This window comes from Megalobrama amblycephala, linkage group LG11, assembly GCF_018812025.1.
Source record: "Megalobrama amblycephala isolate DHTTF-2021 linkage group LG11, ASM1881202v1, whole genome shotgun sequence".
NCBI lineage: Eukaryota > Metazoa > Chordata > Actinopteri > Cypriniformes > Xenocyprididae > Megalobrama > Megalobrama amblycephala.
Genome location: NC_063054.1, coordinates 26,303,792 through 26,327,659, shown reverse-complemented (window position 1 = coordinate 26,327,659; position 23,868 = coordinate 26,303,792). Strand labels below are relative to the sequence as shown.

The window sequence follows — 23,868 nt, the reverse complement described above, 5'->3', positions numbered from 1 at the left end:
GCACTGATGTCTGAGGGTAAATTCGCAGGTTTTATGTCGTGGATTGTGACATTAGCTCTCCACTACTGCAGCATTGTTATTGTGATAGCCTTAAATTGGATGATCCAAGTCACCCAAGTCAGCTGATTTTAGCGGTTTGCAAGCACAAAATCATAGTGATACCAAGGACGTTTGCAGTGAAAATAACTAGGCTACATCTATTTTTTTAATCCTCACATGCCCTGAAAGAAATAATAAATAAGGATTATTGATCAGTAGGAAACTAATCAGGTTTTTATACAAGTAGGCCTACAATGTGCATTAAGGACTTCATTTGAATGCACAACGGAGACAGAGGCAATTGAGCGAGGACAAAAATCACTAATTAGGCTGCCTAAGTGAAGCATCTTCATCGACTGGAGAGCTCTTAAGCAAAGGGATGAGCCTGGATAACTTGGCTTAAATTTTGAAAATGATAAAAGTGTGTGGCTCAAGATTATCCTAATGAATTTTTAAAACGAAAAGCAGGTTTTTTAAGAAACTACAAGAGACATTGATTTCATGGGTCATCTGATCCTCACAATCATGTGTGAAGGAAATGGTGCCTGCACAGAGGGATGCGATCGTGATGACATTAACCCGAGATTCATTATTTTGTTATTCCAATTAAGGCGTTTAAAATCCTAGAACAAAAAAAATGGCATCCAAATAAAACTTTTAGATTAGCCTATACAGCTACACAGCTAGGCCTAAATGGGGATTTGATGGCAATGTTATTGGCAAATGATGATTTTTTTTTTATTATTTGTCTTGATAAAATATAGGCTAAATATAATTTTATGCAGGCTAAATAAAAATAAAAAAAATAGGTTTGGTCTCATTTTATGCAGTGTATCTGCATGGTAATCACGCTTTAATAACTTTACATTGGCTTAATTCATGAGACTGACTATACAGAGACCAGTTAAGGGTTAACTAAAGACTGTGCGCTCTAAACCTGGAGAGAGAGGAGCTGTAAAGTTATGCAGAAGTTATTCTCCATCCTTTGGGCCGTCCCTAATCCCCCAAAACCGCGTTCTTTTATGCGAGAACTGTGCCTCTTTTCTTGTTTTGCGTTGCCTATACAACATAAAGTCAGACTGCATTTAATGCTTATGGCGGGATGTGAGGGGGATTTTGCAAATGCGAGGCCCCCTTTCGCCGAAATATTGCTCTCTAAACGTCGTGTGAGTCTACGAACCCAAAGCGACCCCAGATTCTCCCCCCGGTGTCTGACTCGAATGACAAACCAGCCCGATTTCACTGCATCGCTGGGAAATGTTGGGGCTGATAATAGAGATTTCGCTTTCATTTTTTACGGTTGACTTGGTTATTGTTGCTTTTCTTTTGCCCTGATTCCTTCCAGGGATTAGGCCTGACTTCCCCACTAGCAGCGGCCAAAGTGGCCCGAACTGGGGATGACAACTGACGAGGATCAAGGCTTGGGCTATTCTGCCCTCTGAGAGGCAATGTGAGCTGAGAAGAGCTGGACAGGAGAAAAGCCCTTGGACAGGAGAAACGCGCTCTCAATGTTCAATGAACAGATGCTTCTAAATAGCTTAGCCTTAGAGAGTCATGCAGCCTAATTAATTACAACTAACTTTCTCGTTAAACGTGAATATCAGGACCTCACTAATTCGCATGCTATAAATGGTCCTATAAAAATAACACTATTAAGATTTGGACATTTAAAAGAAATGCACAGTTGTTTTATTTAAAGTACGGAGTGGGAAAATAATTTTGATATAGGCTCTGAAATGGATACGTGATAAAACTTTATAGTCTTTTAATATTGTTGCTGTTTGTAGTGATGTCATGACTCTCAACCCTCTCAAACATAAGTTTATCACAACAATATTTAACATAATTTCTGTATGACAACAGACTTTTTAATAGTTATAATTCACAGTTTTTTCCAAGTGGGTCATATGGGCTGGTCTTACATACAGAATATGTGTTTGCTGCAGAACTAAAAAATAACCTAAACCCCATATAGCATTTTTTTAAACTAAAAAAAGTAACAAAATTGGTATTAGATTTAGTCCTGCTGTAATAATAATAATAAACTCATATCAGCTTGGCAGTCAAGGTGGAACATGGTTCATCACTGGTCTTCCAGGTCAATCTCGACCCCAAACGCTGATAGTCCAAGCTGATCCATCATCTAGATCAGTTTGGACCAGCTAATGACCATAAATGACCAGAATTGTCGAGTTAAACAAAGTAAATGCTACTATTAAAAGGGTAACATAGCTCGCCGGCCACTTTATACAAGTTGCTAGTAAAGGTTGCCTTCAGAACTGCCTTAATTCTTCATAGCATAGATTCAACAAGGTGCTGGAAACATTCTTCAGAGATTTTGGTCTATATTGACATGACAGCATCACACAGTTGCTGCACTGCACATGAATGCACATCTCCCATTCCACCACATCCCAAATAAGGTGCTCTATTGGATTGAGATCTGGTGACTGTTGAGGCCACTTGAGTATCGTGAACTCATTGCCATGTTCAAGAAACCAGTTTGCGATGATTTGAGCTTTGTGACATGGTGCGTTATCCTGCATCAGAAGATTGGTACACTGTGGTCATAAAGGTATGGACATGGTCAGCAAAAGGTTGTAGCATTTAAACACCATTAATACAAGATACCAAATTCTGACCATATCATAGCACAAACCAAGACTAATCAGGCAATGTTTTTCCAATCTTCTATTGTCTAATTTTGGTGAACCCATGCAAAAGTAGCCTCAGTTTCCTGTTCTTAGATGACAGTAGCGGCAACCGGTGTGTCTTCTGCTGCTGTAGCCCATCTGCTTGTTGTGCATTCAGAGATGCTCTTCTGCAGACCTCGGTTGTAACGAGTGGTTATTTGAGTTACTGTTGCCTTTACATCACCTCAAACCAGTCTGACCATTCTCCTCTCATCTCTGGCATCAACAAGGCATTTTTGCTCACAGAACTGCCACTCACTGGATATTTTCTCCTTTTCGGACTATTTTCTATTAACCCCAGAGATGGTTGTGCGGGAAAATCCCAGTAGATCAGCAGTTTCTGAAATACTCAGACCAGCTTGTCTGGCCCAAACAACCATGCCATGTTCAAAGTCACTTAAATCACCTTTCTTGAACTTCACATTTTGAATATCAGCAGATCATCTTGACAAATGCATTGAGTTGCTGCCAGTTGTGATTGGCTGATTAGATATTTGTGGTAACAAGCAGTTGAGTTGAATGAAGTGTCCTGTGAGTGTATATGGGTTACTATATATATTCAGTCTAACATTAGATGACATGGTTTATGCCATGTTAGCTGAAAAAAGCACAATGATTAATGATCATAATACACCAGAGCTATTTGTAAAACACTTAACCTAAAAGTATTTGTTGTGTGTGTGTGTGTGTGTGTGTGTAAGTTTTGTATAGGTGATTTGTATTTGAAAGACTTATTTTTAAACAAGAGCATTCTTATTTGTTGGTGGATTTTCTAAAAAAAATTTCGGAGATTGTTGAAACATCCACTCGATAATAATTAATGTCTAAACTTTATCTAAATAATATATCTTCTCAAATAGCACATAGTATTTGTGATTTTGTTATGCACCCCATGAAAAGATTGTGGATTTTGCTGTTTTACTACCAAAAATTCCTGTTGCAGAACTGATTGGCAGCACTAATCAATGACGTTTTGATGTTGTCTCCCTCAACTAGACATGTCAGAAGAAGTTAATCTTTGTTGATGGTGTTGTGCGCTGTTGGCCCGCTTGGCTCACAGATCCAAGTCTCCAACAAACAGGCGGGATAATTACCAAACATGTAGCTGACGAGCTCGATACACAATGGCGCATTGACTTCCTCACTGTTGGTCGCCTCTGTGGAGCGCCATGGCGAGGCCATCGCTCCACGCAAGTCACCCCAGGAATCGTTCACCCGGAGCGGGAGGCAAGAACGTCTTGTTTCATAACAAGACACGATGCTGACTTCTTTCAGCTCCAGCGAACTGGATATAAAACTCTACTGACAACCTCCAGCACAGGCCGAGCGAAGAAGAAGATGGGGGCGGTTGAGTGAGCTTTCTGTGGGGAAAAATAGTTAGTTACAACAGTTTAGAGTGCTTACTAAGTGGACTTAAACAGCATTGACATTTTAACAGAATGTTTTAAAGGTTCACTCAGTTGTTTTTTGTTGCATCTAAGACTTATAATTTGCATTGTGTTGTTGTCTTGGACTTATATTGACACCTACAGGCCTGGATGCACCAAAAAGCAAAATATTTTTTTTTTCATAAATGAAAGTGTCCAATAATTTTGTATTGCTTTATTGTAATTGTACTATCTGCAATAATAAAAAAAAGTGTCCAATAATGGAGATTAATAAAGCGAGTTGTATTGAGCTGGTCATGTGATCTCAAAATGGCTGCCTCCATTAGGAGACCTGCTTCATGTATTATAAAGCCACTTTTATTAGGCTTCCGATATCTTATCTGCATGATTTAAAATGTAAATATAAGTATATACAGTGTCCTCCACAAATATTGGCACCCTTAGTAAATATGAGCAAAGGCGGCTGTGAAAATAAATCTGCATTGTTTATCCTTTTGATCTTTCATTCAAAAAATTCGCAAAATTCTAACCTTTCATTGAAGGAAAAGAACTGAAAATGGGTGGAAAAGCTCATTATGAAATAAATGTTTTTCTCTAGTTCATGTTGGCCACAATTATTGGCACCCAATTATTGCAATTTCTTTTCCCCAAGATAACAGCTCTGAGTCTTCTTCTATAATGCCTGATGAGTTTGGAGAACACCTGAGGAGAGATCAGAGACCATTCCTCCATACAGAATCTCTCCAGATCCTTCAGATTCCAGCTCCATGTTGGTGCTTCTTCTCTTCAGTTCACTCCACTCATTTTCTTTAGGTTTCAGGTCAGGGAACTGGGATGGTTTTTTTGTGTTGGTTTTGATGTTTGTTTTGGATCATTGTCCTGATGGAAGATCCAACCACTGCCCATTATTGGATTTCTAGCAGAAGTGGTCAGGTTTTGATTTTTTATCTGTTAGAATTTGATAGAATCCATGATGCCATGTATCTGAACAAGATGTCCAGGACCTCCAGCAGAAAAATAGGCTCACAGCATTAAAGATATATAAGTATATTTAACCGTGGGCATGGGGTACTTTTTATCCATGTGTGCACCAAACCCATCTGGTGGGTTTGCTGCCAAAAAGCTATTTTTTTTGTTTCATCTTACCACAACAAGCAGTTGAGTTGAATGAAGTGTCCTGTGAGTGTATATGGGTTACTATATATATTCATAATGAGATTTTTCCCCCATTTTCAATTATTTTCCTTCAATGAAAGGTTAGAATTTTGTGAATTTTTTTGAATGAAAGATCAAAAAGATAAACAATGCAGATTTTTTTTCACAGCCACCTTTGCTCATATTTACTAAGGGTGCCAATATTTGTGGAGGGCACTATATATATATATATATATATATATATATATATATATATATATATATATATATATATATATATATATATATATTAAAAAAAATATACTATTCATTTATTTGTCAAACTTTTTTAAAGAAGGAAAAATCATTTATAGTGCACCTTTAAGAGCTCTAGTCTATTTAAAAAATATAACCCTGCAATATTTATCTTTTTTTTAATTAATTACACATGACAGAAACAAAATGTTAATTTTTATCCAACATGATGCAAAAACATTTTTAAGGTTGGTTTCTGACAGTTTCGCCAGTGATATCGCTGAATGAAAGACCCCCCTACAACTCCTTGTTAGCTGCCAACTCTGAACTTTTTTTGCCCTGAAGAGCAGTTCAGTGCGAGTCGGTTCTCATTCACTAGCCGGCTTTTGTGGGCCGCCCTCGCTTTCATTCCTCCGTGCGTTACACCAATTAAAGGAGGACGTGCAGCAACTGTAATGGCCCGAAGAGTGATTGTTTTTGACAAGCAACAAAACACATAGATCCACCCCTCCGATTAGGACAACCAGGGGGAGGGTGTATTTTAGGGAGGTAGCGCTCAGCCCAGTCAGTGCCCTTAAAGCAGCATGAACTATGAGAGGAGGGATATGGCCTTCAAGGGAAGGGCTTTTTTTTTTTTCTCACAAAGACTGGTCATGTCAAAGAGGAGGACAGAGAGATACCCAGCCTCCCCCGACCAAGCTTTATACACAGTACTCTACTGCTTGTCTGCGTACAAGTGTCAGCATTAGCTTTACCACACCAGGGCTCAGTTTGAAAAGCCTGGAATTCCAGCATCAATGAAATTCCTAAAGAGCTGGATCTCAACACACAGACCAAATCCCACAAAGACTAAATCCAATATGAAGCTCTGCTTGGAGACTTATATCAGTCATAATCAAGCAGCTTGGCTTTATGTGGAGAAGACAATACTTCCTGGAGGAATTTGATGGGTAATGTCAGTCAGTGAGATTCTTGTTGTCAAGTGACCTTTTTCATTAAACCCACAAGTCCTCCCTCAAAGACATGACTTATTAAACCCAATAAATGCCAAAGACTGTTAGACAACTTATCTAAATCTACAACACACAGGCAAAACACCATCATATGATGCTAAAATAATGCAATAAACATAAACGAAATAATATAAACTGAAACAAAACACTCTAACATGACTTGTAACAAAAAAAGAGGAAACAAAACTCTTTAAATGAAATATAATCACATGTGATCTGCCAGGGAGGGACTTCTGGAGATCTGATAACTGTTTTTCACTGCAAATGCATAATTATTAAAATTAAATGTACTGTTTTACACTGGTTATATAACTTTTTGACAGTATTTTACTGTAAAATTACATATAATGTTAAACCATTAACAAATTTTCACTGTATATGGTAAGAATTTAACCAATTAACTTTTTTTTTTTTTTTTTTTCAATTTTATTTTAGAGTGTAGAACTAAAAGTTAAGGGAGTCACATTATGCATTTTTTTAACTGAAAATATTTTCTAAAAACATATTTTTATGAATAGAAACTCTCTCTGTTGATATTTAATATATACTTTTTTAATTTCATGATGTGATTGTCACTAATAACTGTGTAAACAGAGTGACCATACCTGTGCGGAAGCCTTTGTTAGAGGCATCTATGAAATTAATAGTTCACAAAAAAGACAAATGTGATGGACTGCTGAGCCAACAGTTGTTCTGGAGTATGACAATATACAAATATAATACCGATACTAATATTGATCTGAAATGAAAAGCGTTTACAGTTCACAAGCAGTCATTAATTGATCACGGTAATGCATTGAGGCAAATCCACCCGTGGTGGAACGCAGATGCTAGGTGAAAGCCGGCTCTGATCAGCAGGGGTGCGTATGCGTTTTGGTCCTTTAGAGAGAAGGCTTTGGCCCAGATGCAGCCATGTTAACTTTGAGTCCCCCACCCCCCACCCCCCACCCCCCACACTCCTTTCCACTCTTCCCAAGCCCCCAGGTTGCCTTTGCATGACATCATCGCTGAAGCATGCCCCCAAACCCCTGTGAATCTCCCCATCCTTATTCCCATTGAGCCTCTGCAAGCCATACGTTTCTTTCTCTCCCTCTCCTTTTTTCCCCTCCTTCTCTTTCTCTTCCTCCTCTGCTTCCACCAATCCCCTCCCTTTTTCCTTAACCAGGAGAAGGCATTGTTTGGGGCGAGGGCCTGATCAAAAAACGCGGCCCGCCCAAACTGCGGCCTTTCTGTAAATTCAATAAGCCCACCTTAAAGATTTGCCTAATTAATGGATGACATCTTTGGCTGGAGGAGAGGCGAGGTATTTTGCTCGGGCTCGCTCATTGTTGGCCTCCTAATTAACTTTCCCAGGTCAGCCCGGGTCTCAGCAACCTGGGAGTGAAGAGCTTCATTGTGAGAGGAGTTGTAAACTTACTTTTTTTGCCTCGGCACTTAAAAGGGAAAGCAACTATAGGGAACAGAAAATATCCTATTTAAGGCCTTTGTGAGTGAACTGCCTGCACATGGTCCAATAAAGGAAGTCTTTTTAAATAAGCGTTCATGGTCCTCCCCACAGTCCTCCTCTCCCCTCCCTCTCTCCTCTCCTCTTTTCCTTTTTGGAGCGACGCAGAAAGGTTATGAATGATAGTTTGGGGTCTAAGGAGTGAGGGGCAAGGGCCAGTCTTCTGTGTACCATTTGTGTTTGAACCTTTTGAGAAAGTCCGAGTTTGGGGGGAAAAACCTTTCTGCTCTGTCTGGCAACTGTATGATTACGTTTCTCACTAGGAAGACTAGAAATTACAAGTTTGAAATGTGAACGTATTTGGCCTATAGCCTTATTATCTCCTTCAATTAGGCCACCTACAATGGGAATAGTAATGTGGGGGAGGGGTGCGATAAATATCGGTGACGGATGTAATTTACATGAACGTAACACGCGAATATCTTTAATCGCCTCCGAGGAGCTTAATAAAAGCCTATTGTGAAACACGAACGGAACCACGACACAAATCACTCTTTAGGAAAACAATAAATCCATCAGTTACACCTAATAACCTTCCCCTCCACCCCGGCCCGCTCCGATATCGTCTCACCTCCCCTCCCTCTACACCCTCTGTCTGATCCCAAAAATGAAGTGTAATGAGTGGGGTGTGATCTTCCCACAGTCACTGAGGCCAGCTTCAGCATCATGACATCATTCATGTCCGGCCAACTCTTTGAGCTCCCTGTGACCTTTAACAAAATACAGTGGCCCAAAGATCCAAAATTCACCTGTGTTAAATAAATAAATGCTCATATACAGTACAATAATAAGCTATATGACTTCAGTTAAATGTATTTAATACATAATCATTATTTCCATAACTAAATGAAATTCACAAGACAAAGGGCTAAGAATAATCAATAACTTTTTCAAAATTTTAAATAAATTAATTAAATTTAAAAATTAATTACTTTTTGTATCTGATTTTTCATCTGATTATTATTTTTCTTTTCTATATTGATTAAGCAGATGAGCACTGCATTGCATGTATGTCAAAATAACACAAAAGTTGCATAGCCTTGACAAATGTATTATTAAAATGTATTAATGTATTAAGTTATCAAAGTTTTAGAATTTTTTTTTTTTTGCATTTATTCATTTTTTGATGTTAAATCAAATTAAAGCGTACAGTTCTGTGTAATTCAAGGTTTGTAGAAAAATAAAACATTTTACATTTACTAAAATTGAAGTTTAAGATTTAACATTAAATCTAATATTAAACTAATTCCTATATCAAAGGACATGACATCCAAAGTATGTAAGGTAGTACAACTAGATCTCTTTTATTGAATACAAAAGGTTTAAATTGTATTTTGCTACATATAAAAGTATTTTAAAGATTTTAAAGTGTCAAAAGGTCATTCAGTCCAAAGGCCAATACAGCCACTTCATTTGTGATTAAAATATCTTAGAATGTAATAAATTATAACATCATATATCAACATAGTGCAAAATGGTATTAAAATTGTGTAGAAGTCGTTGCTTTGTTATGAGAAAGATTGTCCGGAAAAATGAATTTCATTGATGTCATTCGGAGTAACCAATATAAAGGGACCATTTTGGATCAAGTCATGCGATCAGTATCATGTGACAGGATGTGACATCATTCAGACGCCTGCAAAGGACCACATGGTCATGAAGCAAAGTAACTAACTCTCTCTTAACTATTTGGAAAATTCATGTTTTCACTTGCTCATACACATGTCCCGAAACATCAGGTCATTCGGTACAATCGCTATAAAACATGGAAAATGTTGTAATATTTTAAAAACATGTACTAAATATAAAATGTGTGATTCTCCTTTTGCTAGACAGCTAGTAAGCTAACTAGCTAGCTAAGTAGATATCAGCATGTTAGCATTGTTTGAAAATATCGTCATTCTGTAAAACTGAAATTTTGGTTAAACTGAATGACTTTTTTGGTGACAAATTTTGTCCATCTTGTAAAAAATGGCAAAAGCAGTGTTAACTAATTATATAAATCACATAATCTCATTGTTAACATGTAATAAAACTTCAAATCTCCATTATGTTTTTTTACACTTTTAAAAACCTTATTCATCAATGACCCATATATATTACTTACACCATTTAAAATATATAATATTAATAGTAAAATTATTAACACAATTAAATGAATTCAGGAAAGAACACAAGTATAATAATCAAAAATGATTAAATTCCTTCAGTGGAAATATGGCAACAAAAAGCACAAAATATAAAACAGATCAACATGCAGCACCACACTGTACTCATCACATAAAAGCCATCAAATGATGTGAAGGGCTTTGGCACACACATTTTTTTTGGGTGAAATATGCCATTGATGAACCGTCACCTGAAGAGACAAATAAACAAATAAAAGAAAGTTGAAGTCACAGCAGAATAAAGTTTGTCATTTCGTGCCCATAAACTGTTCGCCAAAATGGTGTGAACGGCGAAAGCTTCTTTAGCCAGCTGTCATAATTTGTTAACGAGGCTTTTCAAAAAAAAGCAGAATGATAATGAGAGGACAGAAAAAAGAGACAGGCAGTGAGAGAGGGTAGAGGGGGTGCCCTTCATGAGTGACTGTGGAAGCGGAGAGTTGGTCCCCAGGGAGCCGGGTCGGGGGGGACAACATCAGACCGATTTCAGCGCAGCAACATGATGGCATCTCTGATGTTTTAATATTAATGAGAACCAGCTCCTCGGCTCGGAGCTGCCAGCACTCTCAACAGGTGCCTCGGCTCCTCTCCGCATACAGGCCGACAACCTCTCTCCTGTCCCGCTGACGATAACACCTCTAAGTCTCAGGAGGAGCTCTGGGCCTTAAAGAGAGGGAGGGCAGGCAGAAAGGGAAACGGAATGAGTTAAGTCATCCATTTAAAAACTTAGACGATGAGGGGAGAAAGGAGCTCTCTTTTAAAGTCACCTCTCGCGAAGCCGAACCACGAGGTCTCGATATTTCTCCTCTTCTCCCAAACCCCCTTGAGAAAGAAATTGACTTTTGTTTGGAGTTTGTGAAAAGTGGGAATCAGGAGAAGGACAATGGGGCTCCCCGTGGAGAGGACCCGAGTGAAGCCATCTCAAATCAGTCAGCCAAGGGACCAATTAATCCGGCCATTGTCAGGCCCAAGCCACTGCCAGCACATCAACACATTCAGAGCCCATTGTCCCGACCCTCCTGCAGTAGGATTTAGTCCGTCCAACAGCCAGTTTTGTCCGGGCCAGCTCAGGCGGAAGTTTCTCACTGACAATTTGCCCCAAATAGATTTGTCAGAAAGCGTCCATCGACCTGCCAGTTAGACAGGGCGAGGTTGTGTTCGGCCTTTATTACTACTATTATTATTATTATTATTTTGGAAACGTAGGCAGTCTAATGGGAAAATACTACATACAGCCGTGTGGAGTATGTATATGTGTTAACGGTCTAATCTCACATATGGTGCGGGGTGAAATGAATAGTGCAACTTGGGTCATAAAATATATACAATTAAATTAAATCTGATGCAAGGTCTAAAGAGGAAAGGGAAAAACATTAATTACAGTTACAGTACCTGAAAAAATAAAATAAAAAATGATTAAGATGATTATAGGAATGTCATACTTTGCTATGGGATAAAACATGTTTATATACTCCCTTGAAAGAGCAAATGGACTAGCCTTTCCTAATTTCTCAGTATAAACATTAATGTACAAGAAGTTGCAAAGACAGTTATGGAACATTCAACCTTAAACTTACTCATAACACCTCTTTAGGAAGCTTAAAAATGTATTAATTTACCAGGAAAAAATGTGATCTACATAAACCATTTTAATTAGTGAATGACTTCAATTTATAGTTGGATGAAATTTGTCTTGATGAAGCAAGAATTAGAAAGAAAACATTTGTTCTCATTGCTGGTGTTTGTATGCTTAATATCAATTTATTTCTGCTTAAAATGTTCTTTTCTTTTAAAAAAAATTATTCATAATTCATTGCAGAAAATCTAAAATATGCAAGTTCTCGTTCTCATTTTAAACATTCTTGTAGTAGTTTCTTTCTTTATATGTAAGTCAGGAACAGAAGTGCTCTAAAAGTGGTTTACATATTTCTTTAGTCCTCATCATGCTAGAAGCAATCTGTATATTTTTCTTCTGGTTTGCTGCCTCATGAAGATATACATGCGTTTATCTCAGAACAAAGTGCTATCACAGAAAAGTCTTTTGCAACAACTCCAACATGCTGTTACAGGAGTGGTTAAGCATAAGAGATGGTGTTGCTGTCCCTCTCCACTTTAAGGGCTAAGTAAGCAGTTGCATACTGATTCTGTCAAGCCAACAACTAGATACACAATCAGATGGTTCTTTGTCAGAGATTTTCATTGACTGTTATTGAGAGGAGAGTCACAAGCACAAAAAGTGAAAGCAAGCAGCCGGGGCAACCATGATGTTGGTTATGTTTGTGTAAAGACTATCTATGAATGACAGGATTAGGGCGAGTTAAGCAGATTACTACGAGCAGACCACCCCACCCCAAAGAGACACACACACACGTATAAACACATAGATAGGGAAAGTGGAAAAAAGAGAAAGAAAAAGAGAGAAGGCCAGATTTGTTCACTGCACTTTTTAAAATGAACATGCATGATGCTCTTCACATATCATATCTAGAAGTCATTAGACTCAGAATTATTTTGACCTCAATCACTTGTGGACCAGAGTTCATGCTCACAGAGATATGCAGTATGAGTCTACTGTGACACTGTTTGTCTCAGTCTGGCACACAAGGTCCTGAAAAAACGCACATTTGAATATGCAGTCATTCACCTGTCAAAAATCCTAATTTCTTTTCAGTGCACTGAGAACACCGTTTAAAGGAGGACATGACAATCACTAATTGCGATTAGATACGCCCCCGTTCGCCACGTTTAGACCGAGATTTAGGGCTCCCATATGGTCCAGAGCTACCGTGGGAATGTTCATAATTAAACCTAAAATATGGGTGTCTGCCGGCGGCGACCACAACACGGCACGCTGTTAAGGTCAATATGTCATCGCGCACGCTCTCAAAGGGGTACAGTTGTGATTCTCCCAGTCCAAGAGGGAAACTCGCACGAATGTGTCCCCTCCAAAACAGACAGCGCACTTGTTAACAGCGATTTGCTTTTTTGTTCCCTCTCATAAGCAGATTGACCGAGTCTCCGGAGAAATATAGTATTTTAGAGTTTTTGTTTTTTTGTTGTTGTTTGTATGTTTTTTTCATAAAGCTCTTAAAAAAATGGCCATATATATATAAAATCCGTCATATCAAACTGAAATAGGCTAATAATAATAGGCTTAATAACTTAAAATTTACACATGACAAACGAGCCAGCGACGTTGCATTCAAGTGGTTTGTTTACATCACGAGCAGTGCAAAAGACCAAATTAATGATGTTAAATTCTGGGCAAAAACTTGTAAGTTCAAAAATGTATTTGTTAGACTACACAATAGTATGTTATACCAAGAAAGTAAATGTTGCTTACCCCCCAAATATGTTTCTGAATATGTAGGCCTATATCTGTTAATAAGAAACGATGATGTGTACATTTAGACTTTTTTTTTTTTAAAGAAAAAAAAAAAAAAAAGGAAAAGTGCATTCGACAAGAATAGCGTACAGTGTTAAATATATTTACCACAGTATTTGCATATTTACCACAAAACAGCATCACATTTACCATATATTATAGTATCAAACATATATGCCACATGTTGATTTAGAATTAAAATACAACAAACATACACTTACAAAAAATAAATCCACAAATATTCACGCCTGCCAAGTTGAGAGAGCGACGTGAAACAGTGTGGTATTTGAGCTCGAGAGAGTAGCTACAGATCTTTGATTGCAGTCGTTCTACCAACGCAACAGGTGCACGCGCGCGCGACGGAAGGATCCGGGAAAGCACGACAGAAAGTAAGTTCGCTGCAAAAAAAAAAAAAAAGAAAAAAAGGTGATTATGTTTCTGAGGATTATTTAATTAGAATGCTTTAAACTATTTACTTCAGTCTGGGAGCACTAGGTGACTGAACTCTCAGAGGATGGAAATGTGTTCCTAATCAGTGGCAAACGTTTGATTCGGTCGTTTAAACAACCTTGCTGATCCTATAATCAATTCCTACAGAGCGCACCATTAGCCTCTAACAGTGTCTGACTCACTGGAATATCGCTTCATTCGTCCCCGTGACGTCATGCGAGAGCAGGAGTTGAAGCAGAAGGCAGGGAAAAGCTAAGTGGTCAAAGGAAGTTGGGCTCTCCTCCCACCCTCCCTCTCTCCCGCCCTCCTACTCTAATACATCTCATACATATTACCAAACCTTTAATCTGACGGTACACATCACAAAGTCACTCAACAAGACTCCGGGCTGAGACGCGTTTCCCAGCTCATGTTGTACTTTTTAAGCTGGTGGTGTTGAGCAGTACAGTGCCGGCTTATGCCCCAGTGTTTCACCAACTTTCCGTGGCGCTGAGAGACCAGAGACGCGCTTGGGCATATATTGTATGTGCGGCTGCATCCATCGCATCAATCAACAGTCAAGACGAAATCTGGATTCTATTCGCTGAAAGACAAGAGGAGCGACTTGAACACAATCAAAGAAAACTACAAGAGAAAGCAGGGGATCAGTTGTCCACCGCAAATCGGATGTTTAATTTATGCTTAGAATTCTTTAATCCAAGTCAAAAGTGCTAAGTCTCCCCTGGGCCTGAAAAGTGCAACTTTTCAACGCAGTTTTCTTGGAGCAGAGGTCTTCAATATGAGCAAGCCTGCTGGTTCAACAAGTGGTTGTCTGGATATTTTAAATGTCAAATCCAGTGAGTAGATTGTTTTTCTTTGTTGTTAGAAATAGCGAATCAAAAAAGCAATCTCTTCTGTTCACTAAATAGACTAAGTGAATGTAAAAAGGTTGCTTATGGTTATGGTTTGACTTCACTTAAAAATCAACTTAACTCCACAGAGCTGTCAAACGCAAATCGAAATGTTTACACGCTGTCAAACTGTTGCCTACCTCTAACACTGATAGCACGAATGCCTAACAAATTCGTGCGTTGCAGTCTATATAACAGTATGTTTTTTACATCTTAAATGTAAAAGTGTAAAAAAATAAATAAACGGATAAGCCCGAAAAAGCTTAAGCGTTTAGTGATGATGTTGAGTGACTTGACAGCCTTGTTTTCCCATTACGCACAGCAAATAAGTTGTGAAAAAGAGCTGCTAAAAACTCGAACTACTAATAATATTGTAACAGCCTGAACAATATAATTTAAAATATAATTTTGTCCTAAGGTATGCGTAAACTCAAAGCAGATCTGCTAAGTTTTCCTTATATTAGGCTGCTCCGAGTAGACTCTCTCTTTTGACTTTTCAATTAATTTTAAGGAAACAAGAATGCAAGTTCTGAAATTAGTTTTCTTGGCAATTTATTCCTTTGCAATTGCATTGTGGATTCTAAAAATTTTCTGACTTGAAACATTTTTTGAAAAATGAAATATCCAGTGTGATTTGAGAAAGTCTGTACTAATACGCTTGTGGTGATCACAAAAATTGACTTTTTATATTAGACTTAAGTGAAATGGTGTGAAAAGTTTTAATGTAATTGTTATGTGTCTTCTAAATAATTCAAGAAAATGTGAAATAATTCAAGAAAGTGAAAGGCAAAAAAATAAGTTAAGAATCACAATTGTTTCTAATGCTCACTAATTAGTGCTGATTTCAAAATAACAGAAGTGAACATATTAGATTGCTCACAATTTTTAAATCTACCTAGGTCTAAATTAGTAATTTATTTTAAGACAAGTGAACACATGAAATAGGCTAATTTCATTGAGGCCTAAACTTTTCGTTTATTATTTTGAATGCCTAATCGCAAAAAAAAAAAAAAAAACTTTTTGACGTCGCTTTACATGCATTTCACTCTTTAAATAATTTTCAGCTGATATTCGTCATTTACACGAATATTATATCAAATTAATTTATTTTGCTTTCCAGAGGTAAACTCGCAGCACTTGCACTGTTTGGGTGGTCGAAGGCCCATTAAGTGCAGAGTTTCTCACAACTGCATGTAATCCAGTGCAGCAGGTCCCAGGGTTGATGCTGATTACAGTAATGGAATATGCCATATGTCTTTAAACAATTACAGCGCACAATGCAACAGACGGGGACCCCCACAGGGGAAAGTTAAAGACGTGTTCCCTTCTCTAAAACAAATCCGCCTTCAATTCATGAGTTTCTTATTTGTACCATTGAGTGTTGTCAAATTATGCGATGATTGCATCTAATCTGGATGGGGGACAGTATAGGCCTTTATGACTTTCTCGAAATAAGAGCTGTCTGCTTTGATAAGTTTAAGTATCATACCCAATGAAGACAGAATTCGCAGGAGACACGGGAAACAAAATAATAATAATAGGCCAATACAGAAACTCTAAATGCAAATTAAAAAGCAGGCTTCATTAAGGCGTTTTATTTCTACTGGTGGAGCAAGTTTCAAAACGACTCCGTGACAAAAGCAACAAGTTGCCTCCATCACAAGAAAGGCTCTCTTTTTCATCCATGCAAAATGCAAAGTGCACCTAATGAAATATTAAATTAATCTACATTTATGTCAACACGAGAATTTCCCAGTGTTCTGACATTTTAAATAACACACCAGCAAATCTTCAGTCACTTTCCCGTCAAATCCTGTAACAAAACGCCATTATAATTTCTGAAAGGACGAGGAACATCTGGCATGCACAGAATAGAAATGTGTTTTTCCATTACGTTTTTTCTTCCCTTTTCTTGTTTTAAGAAGTCAGAGTGCATGAAGTCGTTTTCCTTCTCCGTCGTTACCGGTCTATATCCGAATTCCCATGCTACCCTTTTTGACGGGTCACTGGAAAATCAATGAGCAGGTGGACATATGTCAGTGTAATTACATAGCCGTTCCTCTAAACGACTCCCCCATATACATGCAAATATACCTCTATTGACAGACTTAAATACAGAAAAAAAAAGTTCTGCACACACAAGAAAAATCACAATTTTCATTTACTCCAAGTTCATTTGCATACACTTCATTTGAGTCTCTGAAACGCGCTGGTGCGTATTATTCTCCTCTCCCGTGTCACTCCTTAATCCGCGAGCCTATAGACGGCGCGAAGAAAGCAGTTGTCGAGCTTCATTATGAAGCGGGGTTGGCAGCTTGTCGAGACCAGGCCAGTCAGACGAGGCTCAATGGGGAAATCATTAAGTTAACACTCTCCCTAATGTCGCCATTGTGCGCGTCTACTGAACATTGTTTTATTGGACCTGCGATATGACGCTTCCCACCAATGCGTCCTCATCGTAGGGTTTACACATTCCTATGGACTGACTCATTAAAAGTGTGTCCTTTAACACAATATTTAGCACAATTGTTTGTTTAGGCCTAGTTATTAGGCCAGCAATTTGGGAAGTGTGCGAATTATGCAACGACTTTCAGTAAAATTCCTGTATAGGCCTAGAAAACGATCAGGCGCAATCTGTTGAGGTTCGTCTCGCGCACAATTTCTCATTTGGGCTCTTATCACAGAAAATCAAACTATTGTTTTAAACAAAACTATTGTTTTTTTATGTGACATTGTTTATGTAGGCTAAATATAACAAAGTGATAGATAATAAAAATATAGCCAACTTTTGTTTTCTAAGTGAACCACGTTATATTAAACCTTAACGAAAGCGCTCGAGAAGCATACTGTTGCTATGGTTACCTCCTCATCGCTATTTCTTGTCTATTTATCGCCAGGTAAAAATTAAAGATCGGCCAACCTCTCAAACTTGTAGCTAAACGTATAACTTATTACCAATCTTGAAGTTAAAGTGAATAACTATTAAATATTATTCAAATAAACTAGGCCTATTAGGCGCGCGCGCGCGCGCACACGCACACGCGCGCACACACACACACACACACACACACAATTATAGGCCTACCTAAATCTACAAAAACTTTAGAAAATCTAATTTTACAAAATACATGTCAATATTTTTAAATAGACATAAAATCTGCAACTGGGTTGCTGTTTTGTTGTTTTTTCCCCCCTCCCTTAAATAGCCTAAATGCAATATTTTCTATCTCTGTTAGGTCGGATTCTGGACATTCCATGTAAAGTGTGTGGAGACCGAAGTTCTGGAAAGCACTACGGTGTTTACGCGTGTGATGGCTGCTCGGGATTTTTCAAGAGGAGCATAAGGAGAAACAGAACGTATGTCTGCAAATCTGGCACACAGGTGAGCTATACTAATCAATTACAGCGAAGTGTTTGAACCATAACAGCGTCAGCTAATTTGATCTAAGCAAGCGCGTCTAAGGACTAGATTACACCTCCAGTGATTTTCATAATTGAAAGATTATCCCAGAAGTGAGCCCCCTCCCGCGCCTTTGAGGGCCCTTTGCCCCGTCTGGTGTAACAGGTGTAATCCAATCTAACGCACCGGCAGGACTGGGTGGATTTGGAGAGCGGTAGGCGGGAATGAGACTATTGGCCGTGCGGCGGGGGAGCGAGTCAATAGCCGTCATTACTCTGCCATTCCCACATACCTGTGGAGTGGGGATCACTGGAGCATATAGCAGAAGAGGCTGTTTGTGTGCCATTACTGCCTAACGAAACCTACTGTATTTCCTTATTTTCTTTCGTCCTGTTTTTTCCTCAGGGCGGCTGTCCAGTAGACAAGACGCACAGAAATCAGTGTCGCGCCTGTCGCTTGAAAAAGTGTCTAGAAGTGAATATGAATAAAGATGGTAAGTAGTACTTAGAACACATTTGTTTTTTTTAAATATATATTTTCAAGATTTAACATTAAAAAAGGGTTTGTGTTATGTATATCCATTCTTTTTGACTGATCTTTTACAAAAGTAAAAAAGTCTTTGCATGACTGCTACACTTGTTATGAGAAATGTTAGGCTAGTGGAAGTGACTTGTTTTTCCGGATCTATTAAAAAAAGACAAAAATGCAATTCATGCATAAAATGCATAATTAAAATGGATGAAATTCTAAAAAAAAGGGCTTATTTCTTAAAAAAAAAAAGAAAATAAAAAATTGAAACCCGTAAAGCAAATTTGTTTAAAAATATTAACTTTTTTGTCCGCCAACATGCTTATTACCAGTTTGCCACGTGACCAGAAAAAAACAACCAAAAGACAGATAACCACATAGCCTACCTCAAAGTCTTTGAGAAAAAAAAAATCGGAATAAAAAAAAATCTAAATTTTCCCCAAAGTGGAGTAACACTAATAAAATTATTTATATTCATGAAAAGTCAGCACGACGATTAAATACGTTTGTCTTCATTGTGCGAGTAAAGTAATTTTGTACCTTTTACTTGGAAAAAAAAGTTCATGTTTTGTTATCACAACATTTTTTCTTTTGTCAAATCATCTTAATGTGATTCAGATAACATAATATTTTGAGTTTCTGTTGATTAAACCAATCGACCTCATTGAATTAACTCCAACTTTTAATTTCAATGAACTCAAAATTTTAAGGCAACCAGGTAACTTACTATTTTAAGTTGAACCAACATTTTTTTACAGTGTAGCCTACATAGACGATTCATTAAATCAATTATAGGCTATTGTAGAAATAACTGATTATCAAAAATACATGAATCCAACACAAGAATACATATTACTTCCCACATATTTGTAAACTGCAGCTTTTTAAACTATTTCTACTTTTTATCCTATAAGAATGATTATTTATCATGATGTCACTGACCCTTTCATCAATACAGCCGTGCAGCACGAGAGAGGACCGAGGACGTCAACCATTCGAAAGCAGGTGGCACTGTATTTCCGAGGCCATAAAGAGGTGAACGGTTCGTCGACCCATTTTCCATCCACGTCTATCCCGGGGCCGCCGTTTTTCACTACAGTCACACAGCTGGAGCCTCACAATCTGGAGTTAAACACGGTCACAAGCACACCGGAACGGCAGGCCATTGTTGGACTCGCCCAACCCACACCGAAGGTAAACATGTGCCATCACATCAACGAATTATCAATTTAATCAAAACAGAGTTATAAATGAATGCATACAACCCCGCTTATTTTTTATTATCATGTAATAACTTCTCAGTATCCTCATGAAGTCAGTGGCACTCCAATGTACCTGTATGAAGTGGCGACAGAGTCAGTGTGCGAATCAGCCGCGCGCCTGCTCTTTATGAGCATTAAATGGGCCAAGAGTGTTCCGGCCTTCTCCACACTCCCTCTACCTGACCAGGTAAACAAGTGTTTTAATATGTTCATGTATCATTTTCATGTAACCAAACTAGATGCTATTTATTTATAATCATTATTGAACACTCTCACCTTCCCCCCCTCCAGTTGATCCTTTTAGAAGACGCCTGGAGGGAACTGTTCGTGCTGGGCATAGCGCAGTGGGCCATTCCCGTGGACTCCAGCACTCTCCTGGCTGTTTCAGGTAGGCCATACAACATGTAGCCTGTAAGATATTCGTCATGTCCGCAAATGCTAAGTTGTGCTTGGTTGTTTACAAGTTGACATCCTTTTACAATCGCCATTTTACGGTTGCTTACAAAGTTATATCCATACTTTGTTTATCCAAGAGTAATGTTTTACGTTTTCTCGCGAATTAGGAATGAACACCGAGAACACAGATTCCCAGAGGCTAAACAAAATCATCTCAGAGATCCAGGCGCTGCAGGAGGTCGTGACGCGTTTCAGACAACTCAGATTGGACGCGACGGAGTTCGCGTGCCTCAAGTGTATCGTCACCTTCAAAGCAGGTAAAAATAATACTCAAGAATCACATTTAAAGTGAACATATTAGTAGTATTATTATTAATAAATAATAATAACAGGTGATTTATACAGCCTTTAAAATTAGCTAAACAAACACGCTGCCTCTCTTTTCTTTCGTGTCCAGTTCCAACACACAGTGGTTCGGAACTGAGGAGCTTTCGTAATGCCAGTGCCATTGCAGCCCTTCAGGACGAAGCCCAGCTGACTCTAAACAGCTACATCCACACCAGGTACAGCTAATACTTACTGAAAAACTGGAGAAATCTATAAAAAGCTCATACAATAATTATTATGCAAGAACAATGGCGAATTTAGAACTTCTGATTTCCATTTTACATTAAACTCAATTCCTATTTCAAGTATTTAAACCGAATGGTTATGTTTCAGGTACCCCACTCAGCCGTGCCGCTTTGGGAAACTGCTGTTGCTCTTGCCTGCTCTTCGCTCAGTTGGTCCATCCACCATTGAAGAGGTGTTCTTCAAAAAGACCATCGGAAATGTGCCCATTACACGACTGCTTTCAGACATGTACAAATCCAGTGATATATGAGCTACCGAGAGACAGAGAAAAGAAACAAAATGTATCTTTGACCTTGGCATTCGCATGGACGCTGGGACGCTGTGGATGATACCAGATGCCCTAATGTGATTCTTCACGCACTTGTTTGGAGAATAAAGCTCTACCAATGTCAAGATGTTGTTACGCAGGGAAACTCTAAAACAAACAGACTGCATCTCTAAAAGTTGAGCTCACTGCTTAGAAAGAAAAATGAACGTTTAACCAGTAATTTTCTAATTGATTTACTTTTAATCTATTTAAGGTTGTTTATGGAAGTAACTTAACAAGCTTAATCTGTTCTTGTTCTATCAAGATTTAAATACAAAATTATCTTAGTTTGTAGTCATATTTGAATGGAGTGTCTGTGAGGTTATGTACAATCATTCATTTCAAAATGGGACATTTTATTGCGTCAACTTGACCAACTACCTTTATGACCAATGCTGTTTTGATTTCAGCACCACTATTATTCGTTTGTCCACAAGAACTTTGAAAGAAACCAAATACACAAAAAAAAGAAAAAGAAATCATGAGGTATGTTGCAGGGAAGTAGGTCGCTGTCCCTTTGACATAGTGCTGAAAACCAAAGGCCCATGAGTCAGAACTGAAGAGCAAGTTCATTCCTGTCCTACCTTCCAGCAGACGCTCCAACTTTAATCAAAAACACTTGAACCAGCTAATCGGGTTTACTTGAAATGTATGAATTAAAGTTAGCATTGAGGAAGCAGGACTGAGCATTACTGACCTAATGAATCTCATAATTACCTATTGAGGTGACTGGGAGGCCACAGCACCCACACCTTGTGACCTTAATGTAAGATTAGGGTTCACAGGTAGGGCATTTCAAAACCTCTGGATATTTTTCTGTCTGCATTGCGAGTTTTCATTTCCACTCTGCAAATGTAATTTTACTGAATGACTTTTTTTAATGAAAGCTGTTTCTGCTCGATATATGTGGCCCATGTTGACCATGTTGACATATTGACTAGCTACTAACCATGGAAAAAGAGACACGATCAGCACTTGGATTTTGTTTTTGTAGTCTGTAAATACATTTCTCGTTGTACAGTGATAATTTTTGTGAAAGTTGTTCTAAGATATTAGAATAAATATTGAATATTGATCTGCTTCTTCAACGATTGTCTAATTTATGGGGTTTTGGGTTTCTAAAGCCTTCTTTTGCAAGCAGAAAAAGGTCCATTGCACCCTAAACGGGGTAGTGAACGAGGACAGATAGAGGTTCATGTCTGCACGTAAGTGCATATTGAACCACTGCCGATACAATACCCTGGACCTTGAGTGAAGTTGCTGTGCCTCGCACGGCTCGGGGCTTCAAGCACTCTTTCACAAATCAAGGGCTTTGCCCAAATTGCATTTTTTACCTTCATTTTTTTTGATAGAGAGGATACAATAGAAAGAAACATGATTGCGGTGACAACTTTCAATCCAATTTATCCTAGTTCCTTTTTAATGGTCTGCTCTGACGTGGAGTGAACTCCAAGGTTGCATGAGCCAAGCGGCTGTGCCCTTCTCTTTACCTTAATACAGCATTGTTGACTCGTGACAACATTTGCATTCCATCAAAAGTAATTTAGGCACAATCCATGCTGGAAACAGAATAACAAACAATTAATACCCACAGGATGAGACAATGTTAGACTCACAAGCAAAAGGTTGAATGTAGGCCTGTAATTTGTACAGCAATTACAAACAATACAAAAACACACCTGTTTCCCAACAATGTACAATCAGCTTTATATCCTTTATCTGTTATATAGTTACATACACATATATAGTTTTAAAAAGTAGAAGTGCAGTGTTTAACCCTTGTGTTCAGGTCATTTTTGTCCTGTTTTTAGTAAACATGCTACAAGTACCCACACAAAACAAATGACCCTTATTTGAAGAACCAGTTTTGGTCATAATGCAGCATTACATTACAGTTTGTAAATTTTATCATTGTGCCTAACAACGGTCCTTCGCCGTTCTAAATTAACTGTAAACCACGGCTTATATATAGTTAAATAATATATAGTTAATAATTCACAAGCCAAGCCCTATCAGTCCTAAAAGGGAAAAAAGTTCCTTTTACTCTTTTCTTAGGGTCATTTGAGGAGGATTTGACCTTCACAACATGTTGCCTGTGTTCTTTAAGATAAAGATTTCTTGTCTGTATCTGAGCATCCAAGACCCTATGACCTGCCATTCCTTTCTCCAGTCTGAGTAACCATTCATGAATAAACTATCTTCTCCTTTTCCCAGCCACCTGCATCAGTCTTTCTTAGAAGATCAATGAAAATATCTTTGACTAAATCGATTCTGATTTAGAAGCATTTGTTTATCAGTAAGATGAATCGCCTTCAAGTAGTTATCTTGGAAACTACATGAAATTATAATTCACTTGAATAAAGCATCTAGCAAATAATAAATGTGCGGTAACTAAACAAATCTACGCATCTTTTAATACTGTTTTG

General features: G+C 38.2%; 1 protein-coding gene across 1 annotated transcript; it reads left to right on the top strand.

Moving 5' to 3' along the window:
- Positions 1 to 14,731: 14,731 nt before the first annotated feature.
- Positions 14,732 to 21,524, top strand: nr2e1 (nuclear receptor subfamily 2, group E, member 1). Its single transcript, XM_048207004.1, has 9 exons — positions 14,732 to 14,862; positions 18,153 to 18,298; positions 18,722 to 18,809; positions 19,803 to 20,038; positions 20,147 to 20,293; positions 20,398 to 20,494; positions 20,670 to 20,819; positions 20,960 to 21,065; positions 21,223 to 21,524. The coding sequence occupies exons 1-9, from the start codon at positions 14,805 to 14,807 to the stop codon at positions 21,383 to 21,385; spliced, it is 1,191 nt and encodes a 396-aa protein (XP_048062961.1). The 5' UTR covers positions 14,732 to 14,804; the 3' UTR covers positions 21,386 to 21,524.
- The last annotated feature ends 2,344 nt before the right edge of the window (positions 21,525 to 23,868 follow it).